Source organism: Phodopus roborovskii, unplaced genomic scaffold, assembly GCF_943737965.1.
Source record: "Phodopus roborovskii unplaced genomic scaffold, PHOROB, whole genome shotgun sequence".
NCBI lineage: Eukaryota > Metazoa > Chordata > Mammalia > Rodentia > Cricetidae > Phodopus > Phodopus roborovskii.
In genome coordinates, this window is record NW_026126469.1 from 20,855,786 (window position 1) to 20,873,433 (window position 17,648).

Below are 17,648 nucleotides of genomic sequence, written 5' to 3' on the forward strand. Positions count from 1 at the left end.
ACCATGTCAACAGGTAGGAGCCCACACCCACTGCCAGGCTAGTGACTCCAAACACATATCCAAGTAGCACTTTCACTTTCATTTTCTTGTTACCACAAAAAAAAAAAAAAAAAAAAAAAAAAAAAACTAGTCACAAGCCAGGTGGTGGTAGCACACACCTTTAACCCCGGCACTTGAGAGGCAGAGACAGGAGGATCGAGGATCTCCTGAGTTTGAAGCCAGCCTGGTCTACAAAGCAAGTTCCCAGACAGCCAAGGCCACACACACACACACACACACACACACACACACACACACACACCTACCTGTCTCAAAAAACCAAACCCAACCAGCCAAACAAAAACAAAACAAACAACAAAAAAAAAAAAAAACCCCGATTAGTCATGTTTTTAAAGTTCTCTTTTGTCCTTGTATATACAATTGCCCGAGTCTACAATGCTCTTCTCTAACATGGGAGACAGAGGCTTTTGTTTTATTGTGATGCTAAGAATCAAACTGAACCATGCTACCAAAATAGGGCTATGTCTACAGCCCTCCTCGTTTTTTCACATGGTCCTATTTATCCTTTGACCTAACAATCTGTTTAAATTAGCGGGGTAGATGCCTATGAGGCATTGTACTGGGTGGGATCTGGGAAATGAATACAAGTCCTTGCTTATATGTCACTGGGAAGGGGTGGATCTTGAACACAAATGAATTGCCTTTTGGAGATCCAATGAGGAACAGATAAAACTGGGACTCAGATTTGGAGCGTATATGATCTAAACATGGTCTCTAATTTGAAAACTAAATGGGGGAGGGGTGGTTGCCAAATGGATAAGTGAAGGATGGAGCAATGGCAGCATGAACAAACTTGGTGCCCTTTGGTGATGCTCAGGTGACATTGCTGGAGGACACACTCAGGTGAGAACAACTATGCACGTTCTTGTCCCCCCACCCCACCCCCAGGTTACTACAGCTGAGAGACAGCTTCTCTTTCATATTCATTATTCATTTGCACACATACCTCCTTCCTCTAGAGAGGGAGCTATGTTTCTAGATCTATCTTTGTGTCTCAGCCCCTAAACTGGTACCTGGCCAATAACAGTGACTATAGATAGTTTGGATCGAAACTGTCCCAGAAGTTCATGTTAAAGATTTAGTGCTCAACTTGGTGCTATTGGGAAGTTCTGGACCTTTTAATAAGTGAGACCTGAAGAAAATGTTTGTTCAGTCACTGAGTGGGGAGGAAGGGAACAAGATGACCCTGGCCCCTCTCTCTCTCTCTCTCTCTCTCTCTCTCTCTCTCTCCATAAGCCCAAGGCAACAGGAAGGGCTAACTGATCATAAACCGAAGCCACCCAAACCGTGAACTGGAATAAACTGAATGAACCTCTCTTTTTGGAGGCTGATTCCCCCAAGTATTTGTTGCAGTAACAGAAAGCTAACACAGTATTCAAGAGTGTTGCTCCATGAACAGAAGCAAGATCATTTAAATTTAAATTTCCCTGTATGGGTCTGGAGAGATGACTCAGAGGTCCACAGCACTTGACATCTTTGCACAGGACTGTGATTCAGTTCCCAGCATCCACTTGGAAGCCCACAGTAGTCTGTAACTCCAGTTCCAGGGGAATCCAGTGCCCTCTACTGGCTTCTGCAGGCACTGCATGCACATGGTACATGGACATACAAGCAGGCCAAGCATTTGTAAACATAAAATAAACAAATCTTTAAATTTCCCTTTATAATAAATAATAATAAACTTGAATTAATAATAGTATCCTTTATTGAATTCTTACCATGCCTCAAGTATCATCTCAGTTAATCTTTACAGGAATTTAGGTAAGTATGATCATCCCCATTTTATGGATGAGTGGATAAGGAACAAAGAAAATGATAACTTGGTCAGCTTCATACAAATAGTTAAGTGGCAGGGCTAGAATTCTGACCACACCACCTGTGAGATTGACTGACACCCCACACTGCCATGGCCATGGGACATGAGGACTAGGATTTGGAAATTTTCCCTGTTCTAGGTAGAGCTGTCTGGGCTGAACCTCAGTTCCTCCATCTCTCAGCAACATTGTGGAGTTGTTGAAAGAATGAAAAAATTAACACATGCAGAGTTTAGATGTGGCTGACTTAAGGCAAGCATTAAGGGTAACTTTGTTGGCAACATTGCTTTGCAGTAAGTGTGGCATGGTAACAGACCGGTCTTAACTCCTCTGGGGCAAGTAAAGTAAGAGTTCAAATCTCTCCACTTGGAATCACCTTCTACATTCTATTTCCCACCCCACCCCACTCACTCAAACAATCATATAATAAAGGGCTGGATTTGTTTCTATTTCCAAAATCTGAGGGGAAAGGCATCTGTATTGACTTAGAGGGTTCATTTACTCACTACAAAAATGAGTCAAACTTTCAGAGATGTCCCAACTCCTGGGGTATGGTGGACAGAATCCTGGGATGGGGACACCCTCCATGGGGGCTCACCTATAGGCTTCTGAAAGGTAACCACAGCCACACCAAAATCTTGGATAATTTCCACCTTAAAGTAATCACTGGGGAAGCCACTTATATTCTCCACTAGGAAGGTCAGCACTATGTCAGTCACTTTCTCAGGAAGGTTTTCAAATGCCACCATGGAGGAAATATTTTCACATTCTGTGGAGACATCTTCCATGTTTTCTGATCTGTCGCTGGAAGAACCTGTTATAATCAAGTCATCTGATTAAATTGGAAATGATAATGAAAGGTATAAGATGTTAAATCATGGTTTTATTAAGTAAATTATCCTAAGACAACCTCCCCCCACTTCCAATCTCTTCCAATCTATTAAAAGGAAATCTTGAATAGGGGAGCTTTTGCATTAGTGAATTAAAAACTAGAATGAATGTAGCCATTTGTGGTGGTACATGGACTACAGAATGAGTTCCAGGGGCAACCAGGACTGGTTCACTGAGAAACCCTGTCTTGAAAAAGCAATAAATGAATAAATAAATAGATAAATAAATAAACCTAAAATGTAGCATTGGGTTTTTGTTGTCGGTGAACAAAAAAGTAAAAGTAGCATTGTTTTTTTTAATCACTAATTAAATTTTATTACTTTTTTCTGCTTTGTCTTTCTGGGGAACGTACACCGTCCTTCATCTATGCCTCTCGAATGCTAGACTGTAATTACAGAACCAAGTGTCTACAAACAGGGCATAGCTTTCTCCATCTGTGTGTGTCTGGCACATGGCATACAGCTGAGGTCATCAGATGGTCACAGAATTAGGAAGAAAGAATTCTTTTCCCTAAGATTTGCGTGTCTGCATCTCTTGGTTGGTTGCTCTTGCTTCTCTTACTCAGCATTGCTCTTCACTTGTTACTTTTATAAGGGTATTATTAGTTGCTCCTTCATTTAAGTCTGGGGCAGGAAATGGCCCTGCCCACCCACTAGTGGAGCAGGAGACGCCACCTCTGGCTGTTCCCTGCAGCAAATAAGGAAGGAAGAGCTGGTGCTGGGAAGCTGGGGTCTACCTAAGATGCACCCAGCGCTCAGAGCACTGCTACTGAGAGAAGCACACAGCAAGCATCCACTTCATGTCCTGTCCTTGCTAATTGGCCACCCAAGCACAAGTGTCCATCACCACCTCCCAGGCCTTCCTCCCTGCCCCTCAGCTGCAGACATCTCCCAGCACCAGGGAGAGCTGGTCCTGTTCCTCTGATGGGAGCCTGAAGAGGTAAAGGGGCTCCCACAGGAAATGAATGCTTTATACACATCTGGCTGAGTCTGGAAAGATGATGCAACTCTAGACACTCCAAGCTGAGCAGGTCCTGTGTGGTGTGAATCTAGAGGGAAGATCTCCCAAGCAACTTGTTTAATAAACACAAACTGCCTGGTGAACTCTAGGGACTTCTTGGCTGAGACTTACCTGTCTTCTCAGCATCTTTTTTTGTCTTGGATTCCTAAAACCCAAACAGTAGGACAGCATTAATACACAAACCATTTCTTTTTTGTTCGTTTCTTTGATTCTGTTTATTTGTTTTTTTCAAGGCAGGGTTTCTCTGTGTAACAGTTCTGGCTGTCCTGGAACTTGATTTGTAGATCAGGCTGGCCTCGAACTCACAGAGCTCTCTCTGCCACTGCCTCCCAGTGCTGCTGGGATCAAAGGAGTGCACCAGTACAAATCATTTCATGTAATAAGTAAAACACCTCTTGGGCCAGATGGAGATGTAAGCTAATTACAATTGAAATGATAATGACACACTTGGGCAATGGGCTGGTGAATGGAACCAAGGCTACACATCACAGTGTGTCTTCTTTGCTGGTCACAACCATTATCCATGAAATGGGACGCACACAAGATTCTCTAGGTCATGCCAAGGGTAAGGCAGGTTAGCCATGGTTTCCCTCCTTGGCACTTATTTCACCTTTACTACATGAGCACAGGGCCCGTGCTTCAGAGGTCCCTGGCAATCTTCTTCACGACTGAGGGAACAGCGCACACCTTGTGCACTGCTGGCCTCTCAAGATGATGAAAACAAAACGGCAGGCACCTGGTTCCAAAGAAGCCAAGACAAATGGATGCAAACTTGGACATCCCAAATTTATTACTCTTGCAGCCCCCAAACCTTGACTCTTCCAAAAGTGTCAAAAGATGACTACTCCTTCACTGTTCCCCTCCCTCCATCCCTCCATAGTTACAAGCTACCATTCTTATGCTAGTGTGACTTAGCCCTCATCTACCACTTTTCTTTTCTTTTTGAGACAGTCTCACTATGTAGCCTTGGCTGGTCTGGACTCACTATGTAGATCAGGCTGGCCATGAACTCATGGAAATCTTCCTGCCTCTATTTCGCAAGAGCTGGGATTAAAGGCAAGCACCACCTGACTCAGCACATCCTCACCATATTTCATCATGAAGAGTCCCACACTTGGAATAAAACTGTGTGTCCTTACCTTTTCTGGAACTGCCTCCTTAGAGACCGAGGCTTCATCTGGGTCTTCGGGCAACTGGACAGTTAACTTGAATGTCCCTTTTCCTTGCCACACTAACTCATGATTTTCTTTCTTCAGAACATTCTGGCGAACTGAAATGTTTAAAAAAAGAAAAAAGTTCTAAGCCAAACTTCAGGCAATCTTTACTTACATAATCAGTTCATGATTCCCACAGACTTCACCGTTATGAGCCAGCAGCTCAGCCATCGTCCCTAAGAAGTAAGCTCTTGTAAAAGAAGGAAGACTTACTGGATGGATTTTAAATTTCACCTTTAAACTCTTTGTGTGCCCGATTCACACACATGGAGGGGTGTGCACAGTCACACAGGGGCCACAGCAGGAAACTGGGTGCTTCCCTCCATCACTCTGCCTCCTGGCCTAGAGATTATGTGTCCTACTGACCTAAATTTGCCCTTTTCCTAGGCTTGCTGGCCAGGGAATTCTTGGTGTCTGCCCATTTCTACTATGTACAGGGCACATGTAGCCATGGCCAGCTGTTTACAAGGGTGCTGGAGACCAAGCTCCGGCCCTCACACCTGCACTGCAAACTATTTTATCCAGGGAGACCTTCCCCTGCTCTGCTCTAAACTTACTGGGGCATTGTTAATGTTGTAGTTTGTTTTGTTTTTGTTGAGACAAGGTCTTACTGTGTAGCCCTGGTTGGCCAGCTTGGTTTGTAGACCAAGCTGGACTCAAACTCAAAGAGATCCTCTTGTCTCTGTCTCTCAAGGACTAGGATCAAAGCATGTGCTGGCATGCCCGGATTACTTTTTAATATTCATTGCTTTAGCTTAGTTATGGAGCATTCCCCCAAAAGCCTTGGGATTACAGTACATGGTTGTCAGCTCATAGTATAACAGAAGGTCTGAAAGCTTTAAGAAATGGGACCTAGAGGAGGTCAGACTCTGCCAGGGGAGAAGCGGCAGTCCTGGGGCCCTAGCCATTCCCTCCCTTCTTAATCACTTTATAGCCAACAGTTCTCCACAGGGTGAACTGCCTTGTGTCATTGGCCCAAAAGCAGCAGGGCAACTGTTGAGCCCAGATAGACCCTCTATTCAAGCTAATTGTCTCAGGTACATTATCACAGAAATGGATCTCTGGTGAACACCATTAGCATCCTGCTAAACAAATCCTACTTACAAAGCCTCAGTCTTATTGACTAATGAGGTTAACAGGATTTTTTTTTTGAGCCAATAAGTGTATTACATTGAAGAAATATAAAGAATTTAGTAGAACAGTACTTGTACCGTACTCATTAGACACTCAAAGTAGAAATACCTATAAATATTGGGATAACGGGGCACATGGTGTGATGAAAGACATGTTTTAAAGAGGTGACCCAGTTGGCCATTATCAGGATGACTGGGAGTCCAGCCATTTCAACTAACACTGCAGCCTGCAATGATAAACAACCCATATTGAGTAGTAAAGGGAGCAGAAAAAAATGGAATAGAAGAGATTTTTCAAAACTAGAGTTAGAACACTGGACAGCTAAACTGTTGTGAAAACTGAACAGAATCCACAGACTTAACATTTGATTTCCAACTCACCCACAAACTAGCTGAGTAAAGAAACAACCACCTCTGGAGCAGAGGTTTCCTCCACTGAAAGTATTTTCAAGGAATGCTGTCAATCACATGAAGAGCTACGAAAATGTAAATTTTAAGCATCAGAAGCAGCAGCCAGAGAAAGAAGAGGAAAATCAGTGTAACTCAGACCATGGAGAACCGGAAAGGCACAGGATGGGCATAGCCACCATAGAGAAGAATGGGAAAGGAAAGGAACGGGAAGGGGCATGGCCAGCATAGAGAACAGGAAGGGTGTGGCTGTCATAGAGGTGACCTGAAAAGTAACAGGAGGGTCATGGCCAGCTAGAAGATGGTGCAAATAGGTCAAGGAGAAAGAGACCAGTGCCCTGCTGTTCATAGCTACAGCTAAACACTGGGTTCCTGTTCTCCTCTGTTGGGCAGCTAGTCTGATGAGCTCAGAGCCCATTATAAAGGGAGACATGCTAGCTCTCCGACCTCAGCTCTGAAGAGGGCAGGCATAGCAGGACTTCATTTAGATGTCCACCCAGTTACAGACATTAGGATCCATCTGAGAAGGAACACAGGACTCTAACACTATTCTATGAGTAGGCAGGAGTTTCCAGAGAAGCTGTACTGGGCTAGTGGGGGACTGAGGACTGTATGGCCTAATGTCTGAAGACTGTCACCTATTGTCATGTACCTCTGTGTCACATTCCTCTTTCCTGAACTTTGGTGAAGTCCATCCAAGGCATCCAAGCATAACTGTCTCTTCTTGGATTGCATGAAATGTGTGTGAACACAAGCATTGCCAGAGAGCCATGGTGGCAATATCAGTATGTGATTCCCAACAAAACAGTAAATCGGGGAGGAGAAGGCAGCAAAATTCTGATTTCTTGCCTCTCTCCCATGTCTGCCTCAAGTCAAGTATGCTCAGTTTTACTTAGGCAGGTGGGTTCTAGGGTTGGAGAGATGACTCCGTGGTTAACACTGGCTGCTCTTCTAGAGGATCCAGATTCTGTTACCCCCAGTTCCAGGGGATCTGATGCCCTCTTATGGCCTCTGCAAGCACTGCATGTATGTGGTATATAGAGACACAGTCAAGCACCTATACACACACAATAAAAATAAATTGTGTGTGTGTGTGTGTGTGTGTGTGTGTGTGTGGTTTTTGTGACAAAGTGTCTCTGTGTAACAGTCCTAGCTGTCCTAGTATTTGCTCTGTAGACCAAGCTGGCCTTTAACTCACAGAGATCTCCTGCCTGCCTCTCCCTCCTGAGTGCTGGAATTAAAGGCATGAGCCACCACTATCTTACCAATTTTTTTTTTTTTTTAAAGAAAATTAGTTCCCTTACTTCAGGATTACCTAGGCCCTCACATAATAAATAGGAGCCCATTCAGGACTAGAAAGTATGATAAGGTGTGCCCATGTGAAATGGGTTTACAGTGGTTTGAGTTTGGGTCTGAGAGTATAGCTCATTCATAATCACAAAAGACCTACATACTCTACAGTACACAAATCCAGTTAACCTGCCGAGGTGAGATCTTCCAGTTCTGACCGGCATACATTAACTTATACAGGGGTGGGTGGTGGTGCTGGTAGGCTAGTGTAGATTTATATGAATAAAGCCATGCCTGCTCAGGCTACTTCAGGGACAGAGAGTGGTGGACTCTACAGGAAAGGAATGCAGCTGCCCTAGGGTACTTCTGTTGAGGGAAATTCCAGCTGGCTTACTGCTGAGGAAGTGGTGCCTCAAATAGGAAACCGAAAGTGAATGGGAATTATAGTGCCCTAAAGACTGACCCTCAACAACGCTAACATGTAAAGTTCCGAGTCATCTGTGGAATGAGAGGGATCACCTGAGACACCTGGGAGAAGAGGGGTTCTGTGGCCTGGGAGCCCCCAAGGGAAAGAGCTGAGCAGAGATCTGCCTTTGATGTTTGGGTTGTGAGCTCAGCCTTCAACCCACCTGCTCAGGGGTCTGCTGTGAAGGCCAGAACTGGAATTGTATCATCACAACCATTATTTTCCTATGCTGTGTGTCACTATACTACCAATACCTTATATACCTCTCTATTTTGTTGGCTTAAGGTTCTCAATAAACAATAGAGATTTTTCAAACTTCAGGATGTCCCGATCACTGCAGAGGGCTGATAGCATGATTCCACACTCACCCCACACTCACTGTACTAAAGGTCTAGAATAGAGTTGGGGCTGTGTCTAGTTACCTCACCCTCCCTGTGACAAGGATGTGGACGGTAGTTTGTACCCCTAACATGCGGCCAACATTTGAGAACAGCTCTAGAGAAGAACAGAGAAAGATGCACTCCATAAGAGCCATGTGTACTGGAGTATTGATCCCTGGAATCAAACTGGGAACCCTCTAGCTCTCGACAGTGGCTTTCAACTTGTGGGTCCTGACCCCTTTGAGGGATCAAATCATTCACAGGCGTTGCCTAAAACCATCAGAAAAAAAGATCTTTACATTATGATTCATAGCAGTATGAAGTAGCAATGCGAAGAATTTTATAAATGGGGTCACCACAACATGTATTATAGCATTAGGGGGGTTGAGAACCACTGCTCTGGGAAGAGTAAAAAAAAGAAAACAGGTCCTGTTGCCAGCTGTCTATGAAGAACTCCCTGGTGAAGCAACACAACAACAACAACAACAAAAACAAACAAACAAAACAAAACAAACAATATGAGTCTTGCTTTCAGGAAGGGGTCAGCGCCATGCACCAAGCAGGTCTCTGATGCCCTCCTGCCTAGGCTCTCTGAAAACCCCGTATTTATACCTTCTCTTTCTTTCATTTTTCCTTCTTGGATCCCTGCTGGGCCGTTACCTTGCCTACAACTTGGCTTCCTGGGCTCCTTGCAAGGCTTCTCCAAATCAAGGGCATGAAGGAGGAATTGTCTGCCCTCTGAGGATGACACTGATCTACAAAATCTCAGGTGAGAACTAACAGTAACCCTTCCGGAAGCCGCAGGTCTGGGGCTTCAGCTCACCCACCTGAACAAGCAAGCAAGGCAGGACCTCCCTTGCAGATTTCGGACAGAAGTGGGGAACACTCAACTGCTTAACTGTCCGGGGCCTTCCAGCAATGAGGGAAACCCCATCCCCCTAAGCCCCCCTCCCACACCCCAGATCAAAGCTCACAACCACATCAGGCCACTCTGGGGGGCAGGACTGAGCAAGAACAAGACCCCAGACTGTGGGACAAGAGCTCTGGGGTTTTTCCCTCCTCAAGCTCACCTCACCCCCGCAAAGACACCCAGTCCTCAGAATTATGTGGTGCTAGATGACTCAGGACTCAAACTTCTTAATTCTCCTACATCACTTGAATAATAAAAACAGGGGCGTTAAAATTTAAAGAAAAAAAAAAGGAGGAAGAGAAGGAGGGAGGGAGGAAAGAAACAGAGAGAGGACTAAAGAATGGAAGGAAAGGAAGAAAGAAAGGAAGCAAGCAAGCAAGCACGGGAAGGTTCACAGCTCCAGAAAGCGCCTGGAAGATCAAAGGGAACCGGACCCCGGGATGCGATGCGCTCGCCACCCAGATTCTGCCCCAGGGTCTTCCGCTCTCACAGGGCTGCAGCCGAGTTCTGCGCCTGCCACCCGTGGCCCCGAACCCCTCGCGGGTTGACCCTCCTCGGCCTTCGCGCCCCTCACCATCCTCTGGGGAGAAGAGCACCAGGAAGCAACCCGGTCTCCCTGGATCCCGGACGACCTCGCACTCCCCTCCGCCCGACTTCTTCTGGCTCTGGAAGTACATTTGCAACTTGTTGATCAAGGTCTTCGGGGGGTCGGGACCCCAGGACCCCTCGACCAGTAGCGGAAACTGGCGGGACGCTGCCATCCTGGCTGGCCAGGAACCGCGACTGCCGGGTCGCCCAAAGCTGCTCAGAGTTTACTTTAAGTTAGGTCTCTTTCGCTTTCATTTCCTGGAAATTCCTCCCCACCCTTAGTTTCCGTCTTCACCTAGCTGTGTTCGGATAGGAATAATGCAACCCTACCACCATCACCACCACCACCACCACCACCACCACACACAAGGGTCCCGGGCACACCCAGTCCCCAACTTTCTTCTCCTGGCATCAACAGAAATGAGTCAATCCTGCCCAGCTGGCTGTCGCCGCTGCAGACTCTGGCCTCCAGTGCACCTTGCATCAGGCTCCCCAGCTGAGTTCTGCCCGCTGGCACTTCACCCTGGCCACAGCCAACAGTTTCAGTTTACCCGAAACCCACATTGTATGAGAGAAAAAAAGGGCTCACAAAAATGATTCTCTTGGAACTCCCTGCTCGCTCCGGGACCACCATCAGAATTTGACCTGCCTTTCCTGCTTCTGAATTATGTTTTCTCATCCATGAACACTTTGTGTCTACAAACTCCCAGTTTTTTGTTTTGTTTGGTTTGGTTTTTGGCTTTTGGTTTTTTCGAGACAAGAGTATCTCTGTATTGCTTTGGAGCCTGTCCTGGAACTAGCTCTATAGACCAGGCTGGCCTCGAACTCACAGAGATCCCCCTGCCTCTGCCTCCCAAGTGCTGGGACTAAAGGCAAGTGCCACCAACACCCAGTCAAACTCCCAGTTTTGAGGAATGTGTGCTAGGCCCCATGCTTTCTGGATGTTCAATGGAGGGACACAGATATGGGGACACAGGAGTTAGGACAGTAACCAGATGTTAGAGCAGGGGTTCCCAGCCTAATTATGGAAAGGTCAGGAAGAGCTTTTGGGCAGGTGTCATGGCACCTGAAGCCTAAGGACTATCAAAAAATGGCCTTAGAGGACTGGGTGGAGGTTCTGAGTGGTGGTTCACTCACACAAAGTCACTTGGGCTGCTGCATGGTGGCTGGAGTGGGTGAAAGGAGTCTGGCCTGCACACTACATACAGAGAGGCGTGGAGGGAAGTTGGGCTCTAAGCTGCCATTGATGTAGGGTTTGCTGAAGGATATGAAAAGTTCATCCAGGAATGGACCAAGCAAGAGGCTGAGTGCAGGAGTGAGGTGGGCAGACTGGACAGGTCTGAGAAGAGCTGGGAACATGTGTATCCTCAATCCATGATGAACGAATGTTTCAGAGGTTTTGTTGGTTCAGGATTAGGGTGCATTGGCCCTTGGGGAGGGGGGCTAGCAGCCCAATCTGATGGAAAACAGAGAGTGGAGGGAGTCTGAAGAGGCCTGAGGCCTGAAAAAAGAAAGGAAGTAGAAACAGCAACTTCTTTCCAGAAGTTTAGGGGTGGAGTTTGGGCTCAGAAAGTTTTTATTTTTGTATCTTGGATTTAAAATGTTCTGTTGTTGCTTTTTGTTTTTTGAGACTGAATTTCTCTGTAGAGTTGGAACCTGTCCTGGAACTTGCTTTGTAGACCAGCCCAGGATGACCTCGAATTTACAGAGATCCACCTGTCTCTGCCTACCAAGTGTTGGCACTAAAGGCATGCACCACCACCGCCTGACAGATTTAAATATTTTGAAGATAGAAAAGGCCTAGGTATGTGTAAATGCTAGCACAAAGAAGGGTTGTGGAAGATATTGGTGACATCAGCCATGACTTCCCCAGGTGGCAGCAGCAAGGCATGGTGAGTGAAGACCTGGGGTTGTATGAAAATATAGGCGATTTTACAGGACACTCCCATTTCTCTATGGATTGCAACTCAACGGGTCGCACAAGTCAGTGCGAGGCTTGTGAAAAATCTGGTATCACTGAAAGTCTTCTGAAATCATGATGACCAAAACTTAATTCAGAGTCAACTGTGTAACAACACGTCATTGCTTCTGGCCCTGCACGCAGATCTTGTGTCTCCTGCCATCACTACAGCCTCGTTCTGAGCATACAAGCTCACTTTGCAGAGCAGACCTTCACTCCAGGTGACACCAGTGAGCACCCTGAACCACCCGCGGCTCAGATGACAGAGTGTGGTATGGTATGGTTTGCAGTTTCCATTGTTTACAACATTTCTGTTCTTATAGAAACATAATGTCTTAGTAATAGAAAACAGACTTTTAATGTCTTCCTGCTGTCATTCTTCAGCAACTAGTTATCAAGTTAGTCTATCTGTGGATTGTATCCTGTTAGAATGCTTAGTTTTAAAAATTGCTGTTTCAGGGGTTGGAGAGATGGCTCAGCAGTTAAGAGAACTGGCTGCTTCTTCCAAAGGACCCAGGTTGGAATCCAGCACCTGCATGGCAGCTCACAACCACCTATAAATCTAGTTCCAGGAAATCTAAAACACTTTTCTGGCTTCTGTGGCTACTTCATACATGTGATACACTGACACACATGTGTGCGAAACAACTATACACATAAAATAAAAATAAATAAAATTAAAAATTTTAACAAATTTTGGCTTGGGAATTAAGACAGAATTTCCTACTATTTCTGAAACGCATCTACCATTTTATAGTGTGTATTTAATTCAAAGTAGGGTTCTCAGCATTGACAACTGTGAAATAAAAAAAAAAAAATATTCATTAACAGGCCGGGAGTTGGTGGCACAATCCTTTAATCCCAGCATTTGGAAGGTAAAAGCAGGTGGAGCTCTGTGAGTTCAAGGCCAGCTTGGTCTACAGAGCTAGTTCCAGGACAGCTTCCAAAACAATACAGAGAAATCCTGTCTCAAAAAAAAATATTCATTAACTATGAAAAAATTGAAAAGGTTCCATGTCCTGCAGGAGCAAATATTCAGCCAAGATTTAAATCTTTATGTAAAAACCAAACACTTTTGTTGCAATATGCAAATTTGCTTCCATTTTTAGTAAGTGATAAAGCATATGTGAATAAGAACTGTATTTAAAGCAAATGCTTGATTTATATAAATATTTTTGTGTACCTGTATAATGCAACCCAAGGTTGCATTAAAGTTCATCAGATGTGAGCAGAAGTCCTATCTTAGGGCCTGTCAAGTTCAGAAATGCTTTGGAGAAAGATAGACCTTGCATATTACTTAATCCCAAAGAACCGAAATAGTATAAAGAGGGTCAGAGACCCACAGAAGAGCATTCACTTTTTTGCTTTGTTTTCCTGAGCTTTGATAATGATGAATATGGTATCTTCTCCAATTTTCGGCATCCTGCCTGCAGATGGCGCTCATCATCTGATCCAAATGGCGTTGGAACCCGGTGGTTAGGTTAGAGTGCAAACTCTTCCTGGGCTTATATCTGGCTACCCAAACCACAAAGAAAACTGGCAACCTCTTTCCCAGAACTTATAGTTCCAGAGCCAGGCAAACAGTTTCTCATTTTCCTCACACCATCGACTTCTAAGAAATAAAGTCATGTTGTAGGGTCCAAGAGTCTGAAACAACCTAAGCAGACACAATAGTCACACAGAGCAAGACTTTTATTGCATTGAACATCAAAAATTTACTGCCAGGGACAACAGTACAGACTCCGGGGCTGAGTACATTCTTGAATGTTACGTCAGTAAGTATTTAAGCAGAAAAACTGCAAACCTCTGTGCCAAGCTACAGTCATGGTTCTCATCAATCAGGATTCAGGGATAGGGGACTTGCTTAGGAACATTTTTTTTTGTCGTGCACTGATTGGTTGGTTTATTCAACTGTGGCAGGGTAACTTGCCAACCCGGATGTCAGTACCCAGGGAAGTCTTTCATCATACGACCAGGCTGGCCTTGAACTCACTGAGGTCCTCCTGCCTCTGACAGTCCAGTATTGGGATTAAAGGTGTGCACCACCATGACCAGCTTCTACTATCAAAATTTTAAGAAGCCCTAATACCAACACTTCTCAAGTTCCCCCACAAAAGAAAAAGAAAAAGAACAGTACCAAATTCACTCAGTGAAGCCTATTATCAAAACCACTGTGATAGCTCACTTGATTATCAAGTTGATTATATCTGGAATATGCTAGAAACCCAAGCTGCTGGACACACCTACTAGGGATTTTCTTAACTGAGTTAGTTGAAGTGGAAAAACCCACCCTAAACCTGGACTACACCTTCTGGTGGCAGCCCACATAAAAAGAAGTTGGGAAGAGGATGCCTTGCTATTTGCCTGTTTGCCCTTATTCTTACTGGTGAACTTAGCTATCTTGTTGCTGCTGGTTGTGTGAAATCCAACTTCTTTGGGATTGTAAGGTAGACTGAAAACCAGCAACTCTCCCTGAAGCTTCTGGGATTTCAGCATCAGCCTGGGACTGCAGAGACATTAAAATGAGGGACTTGGGACCCAGGGTGGCCTGTGGGGTAGGTAAGTGTGAGAATACATCATAAGGAAAAATAAGACATATTTTCATAAGGTTCAGAAGTTTAGCAAGACAAAAAGGTGGGAATACATTATGGGATCACAAGTTCAGCATAGGTTGAAAAACCTAACATTTGCAGGATACATTAGGATTAAGAAACAGAAACATATTCTTACAAGGTATGGGGACTTAATAACAATGTATAACAATGTGGCTCCTTAAAATAATGTGGCTCCTGTTTTGGTTTCACAAAAGAAAAAAGATGAAATTATAAAATGTGTTGTAGGAAAATGAGCCAATCTTGAAATTATATTAAATGAGATACCCAAACTCAGCAAGACAAGCACATGTTATCTCCCATATCTGAATCCTAGCTTCTTCCTTCCATTTTATACCACACACACATACACACACACACACCTCGAGTCAGCATATGTCAGAAGACATATAGACAGTATCTATATTTCTAAATCTAACTTATTATATTTAACATAATGATTTTTTTCTTTATAGCTGAAAATTCTACTGTATATATGTACCACAAGTTCTCTCTCTTATTAATTGAAACTTAATAAAAAAATTATGTGTATGAGTGTTTTTCCTGGATGTGTGACTATGTACCATATAAATGCTCTAATAAAATACCATATAAAAGGCTCTAATAAAATTGCCTTCAAGCTTTCATCTAAGTCCACCATTAAATTCCTTTACTAGTGAAACTGAGAATTCCAAGAAGGGACACCAATTTCCCAGAGAGCATTGCCACAAATGGGGGGGGAAAGAAAATTATTTATTATGAATATCTACTAAGACAAAGTTATATTTATTAAAATCAATCTTCTAAACAGATTTCATAGAAAGAACAAAATTTTGTCTTTTAGTGTTATCAGCCAAACACTAGTCACATATTTCCTAAGCTAAATGAAAATAGCCCTCAAGTAAAAGGATTTGAAAACACTGTTGACAGCACACAACTCATCCCATACCCACTTGGTAATTGGGGTGACCATTTAAATTGCCTTTAGTCCAAAGGAATAATACATTTTCTCATCTCTGGAGTCGATGTGAGCCAAAATCAGGCTTCTTCCCTCCTAGGGAATTTGAGAGATAAGAATACAGCTTTCTTTGACAATTGCATTTCAAAGGGATGGTTTTTCAGCTTTTTGTGAAAACATTCCCAGGGGGTAAAACTGACCAGAGATCTTAAATGAAAAGGTTTTCACACACCTCCAAAGAGTGTACAGAGAAGGAACACTGACAATTGTCTAAAAATGAAAATGAAGAAAATCTCACCCTTCCTCTGCATCTTAGGGAAACAAATTTTAAAATTTTTTTATTGCATTTACTATATGTAATCATAGAATACTCAGGTATGACTATGTGAACAAGATCCTGTTACAGACATCTTAGTGTGTGTGTGTGTGTGTGTGTGTGTGTGTGTGTGTGTGTGTGAGAGAGAGAGAGAGAGAGAGAGAGAGAGAGAGAGAGGTGTATGGAGGTCAGAGGACAACTTTTTTTTTTTTTTTTTTTTTTTTTTTTGAGATGGGTTTCTCTGTAGCTTTGGAGCCTGTCCTGGAACTCACTCTGTAGACCAAGCTGGCCTAGAGGAGAACTTCTGAGATTAGGCCATCAGGCTCACTCAGCAAGTGAGCCATCTAACAGGCCCAAATTTCATGTAATTTTGAAATGTCATCAAGAATTAGTGTTTTTTTTTTTTTTTTTTGATTCCCATTGAAACACTACACATGATAAGTCATTTCTTATTTTGCAGCTCAGCACACAAAGATGGCTGGAGAGATTGGCTCAACTATTAAGAGCACTGGGGGCTATTTCAGAGGGCTTGGGTTCAATTCCCAGTACCTACATGGTAGCTGCTAGTCATCTGTAACTCTGGTCCCAGGGGATCGACACCTTCTTCTGAACTTCTAGGGTACCAGGCACTCAGAATACAGACATATATGCAGGGAAAAGACCAAATACATAAATTAAGTAAAATAGTGTACTGGATTTGATACCCTTGGCCTCTTTCCTGACTAGGTGTGCAGACTTCCTCTATGCCCCTGCCTAAAAATGATGAATCACTGGTCTTACCACTGCCTTGGTAACCAGCAGTCAGCTGCAGTCCGTTTTGGTTTTGTCAATATTTTCATCAGACAGCACATTTAATCTTCTAGATTCATTTCCTAGGGGTACTATAACAAACCCAATAAATTGGATAACTCAAAACAATAGATATTGATTTTTCCGTTGTCTCGGAGTCTAGAATTCCAAACTAAGATGCTAGTAGGGTTGGTTCTTGCAAGAAACCCAAGGAAGAAAACTTCTCTGCCTCCTGTTTGGCTCAGTCCTCGGCATTTGCTGGCCTGTAGTTTTTCACTCCACTCTCTGCCTCCCTCATCAGCATTTGATTTGATTTCTGGTGTCTGCACAAATCTCCCTGCACACAGATGTCCTGTTTCTTAAGGTCAGAGTCTTTGGGTTAGGGCTCAACTGCATCCAGTAGAAACTCATCTTAACCATCTAACTTTATTACAATGACAAAACTCGTGTGTGTGTTCATAGGTAGTGTCATAATTAGGTTTCTATTCCTGCATGACCAAAAGCAACTCGGAGAGGAGCAAGTTTATTGCATCTGGAACTTGCAGGGAAAAGCCCATCACCGAAGGAAGTCAGGGCAGGAACCTGGGGGTGAGAACTGAAGCAGAGGCCATGGAAGAGTGCTGCTTACTGGCTTGTTCCCCATGGCTTGCAAGCCTGCTTTCTTATGCAACTCAGGACCACCTGCCCAGGGGCAGCACTGACCACAGTGAACTGGACCCTCCCACTTTAATCAAGAAAATACCCCACAGGCCAGTCTGGTGGGGACATTTCTCAACTGAAGCTGACAAAATTTGAAGGTGACAAAAAACCTTGCTAGCACATGTGGCATAGTGCAAGTGTGTGCATGTGCCCACAGGTGA

At 44.1% G+C, this 17,648-nt stretch overlaps 2 protein-coding genes across 2 annotated transcripts in view; both read right to left on the reverse strand.

Moving 5' to 3' along the window:
* Positions 1-10,370, reverse strand: part of LOC127227111 (protein mono-ADP-ribosyltransferase PARP14) — a 30,962-nt gene extending 20,592 nt beyond the window's left edge. The window contains exons 1-4 of the mRNA XM_051191397.1: positions 10,161-10,370; positions 4,925-5,055; positions 3,897-3,930; positions 2,473-2,688 (exon numbers count right to left, since the gene is read on the reverse strand). Of these exons, the coding sequence (XP_051047354.1) occupies positions 2,473-2,688; positions 3,897-3,930; positions 4,925-5,055; positions 10,161-10,347 (568 nt within the window). The 5' untranslated portion in view covers positions 10,348-10,370. The remainder of the gene's footprint in view (positions 1-2,472; positions 2,689-3,896; positions 3,931-4,924; positions 5,056-10,160) is intronic.
* Positions 1-17,648, reverse strand: part of Dtx3l (deltex E3 ubiquitin ligase 3L) — a 795,722-nt gene that overhangs the window by 743,624 nt on the left and 34,450 nt on the right. The gene's annotated exons all lie outside the window — the stretch shown is intronic.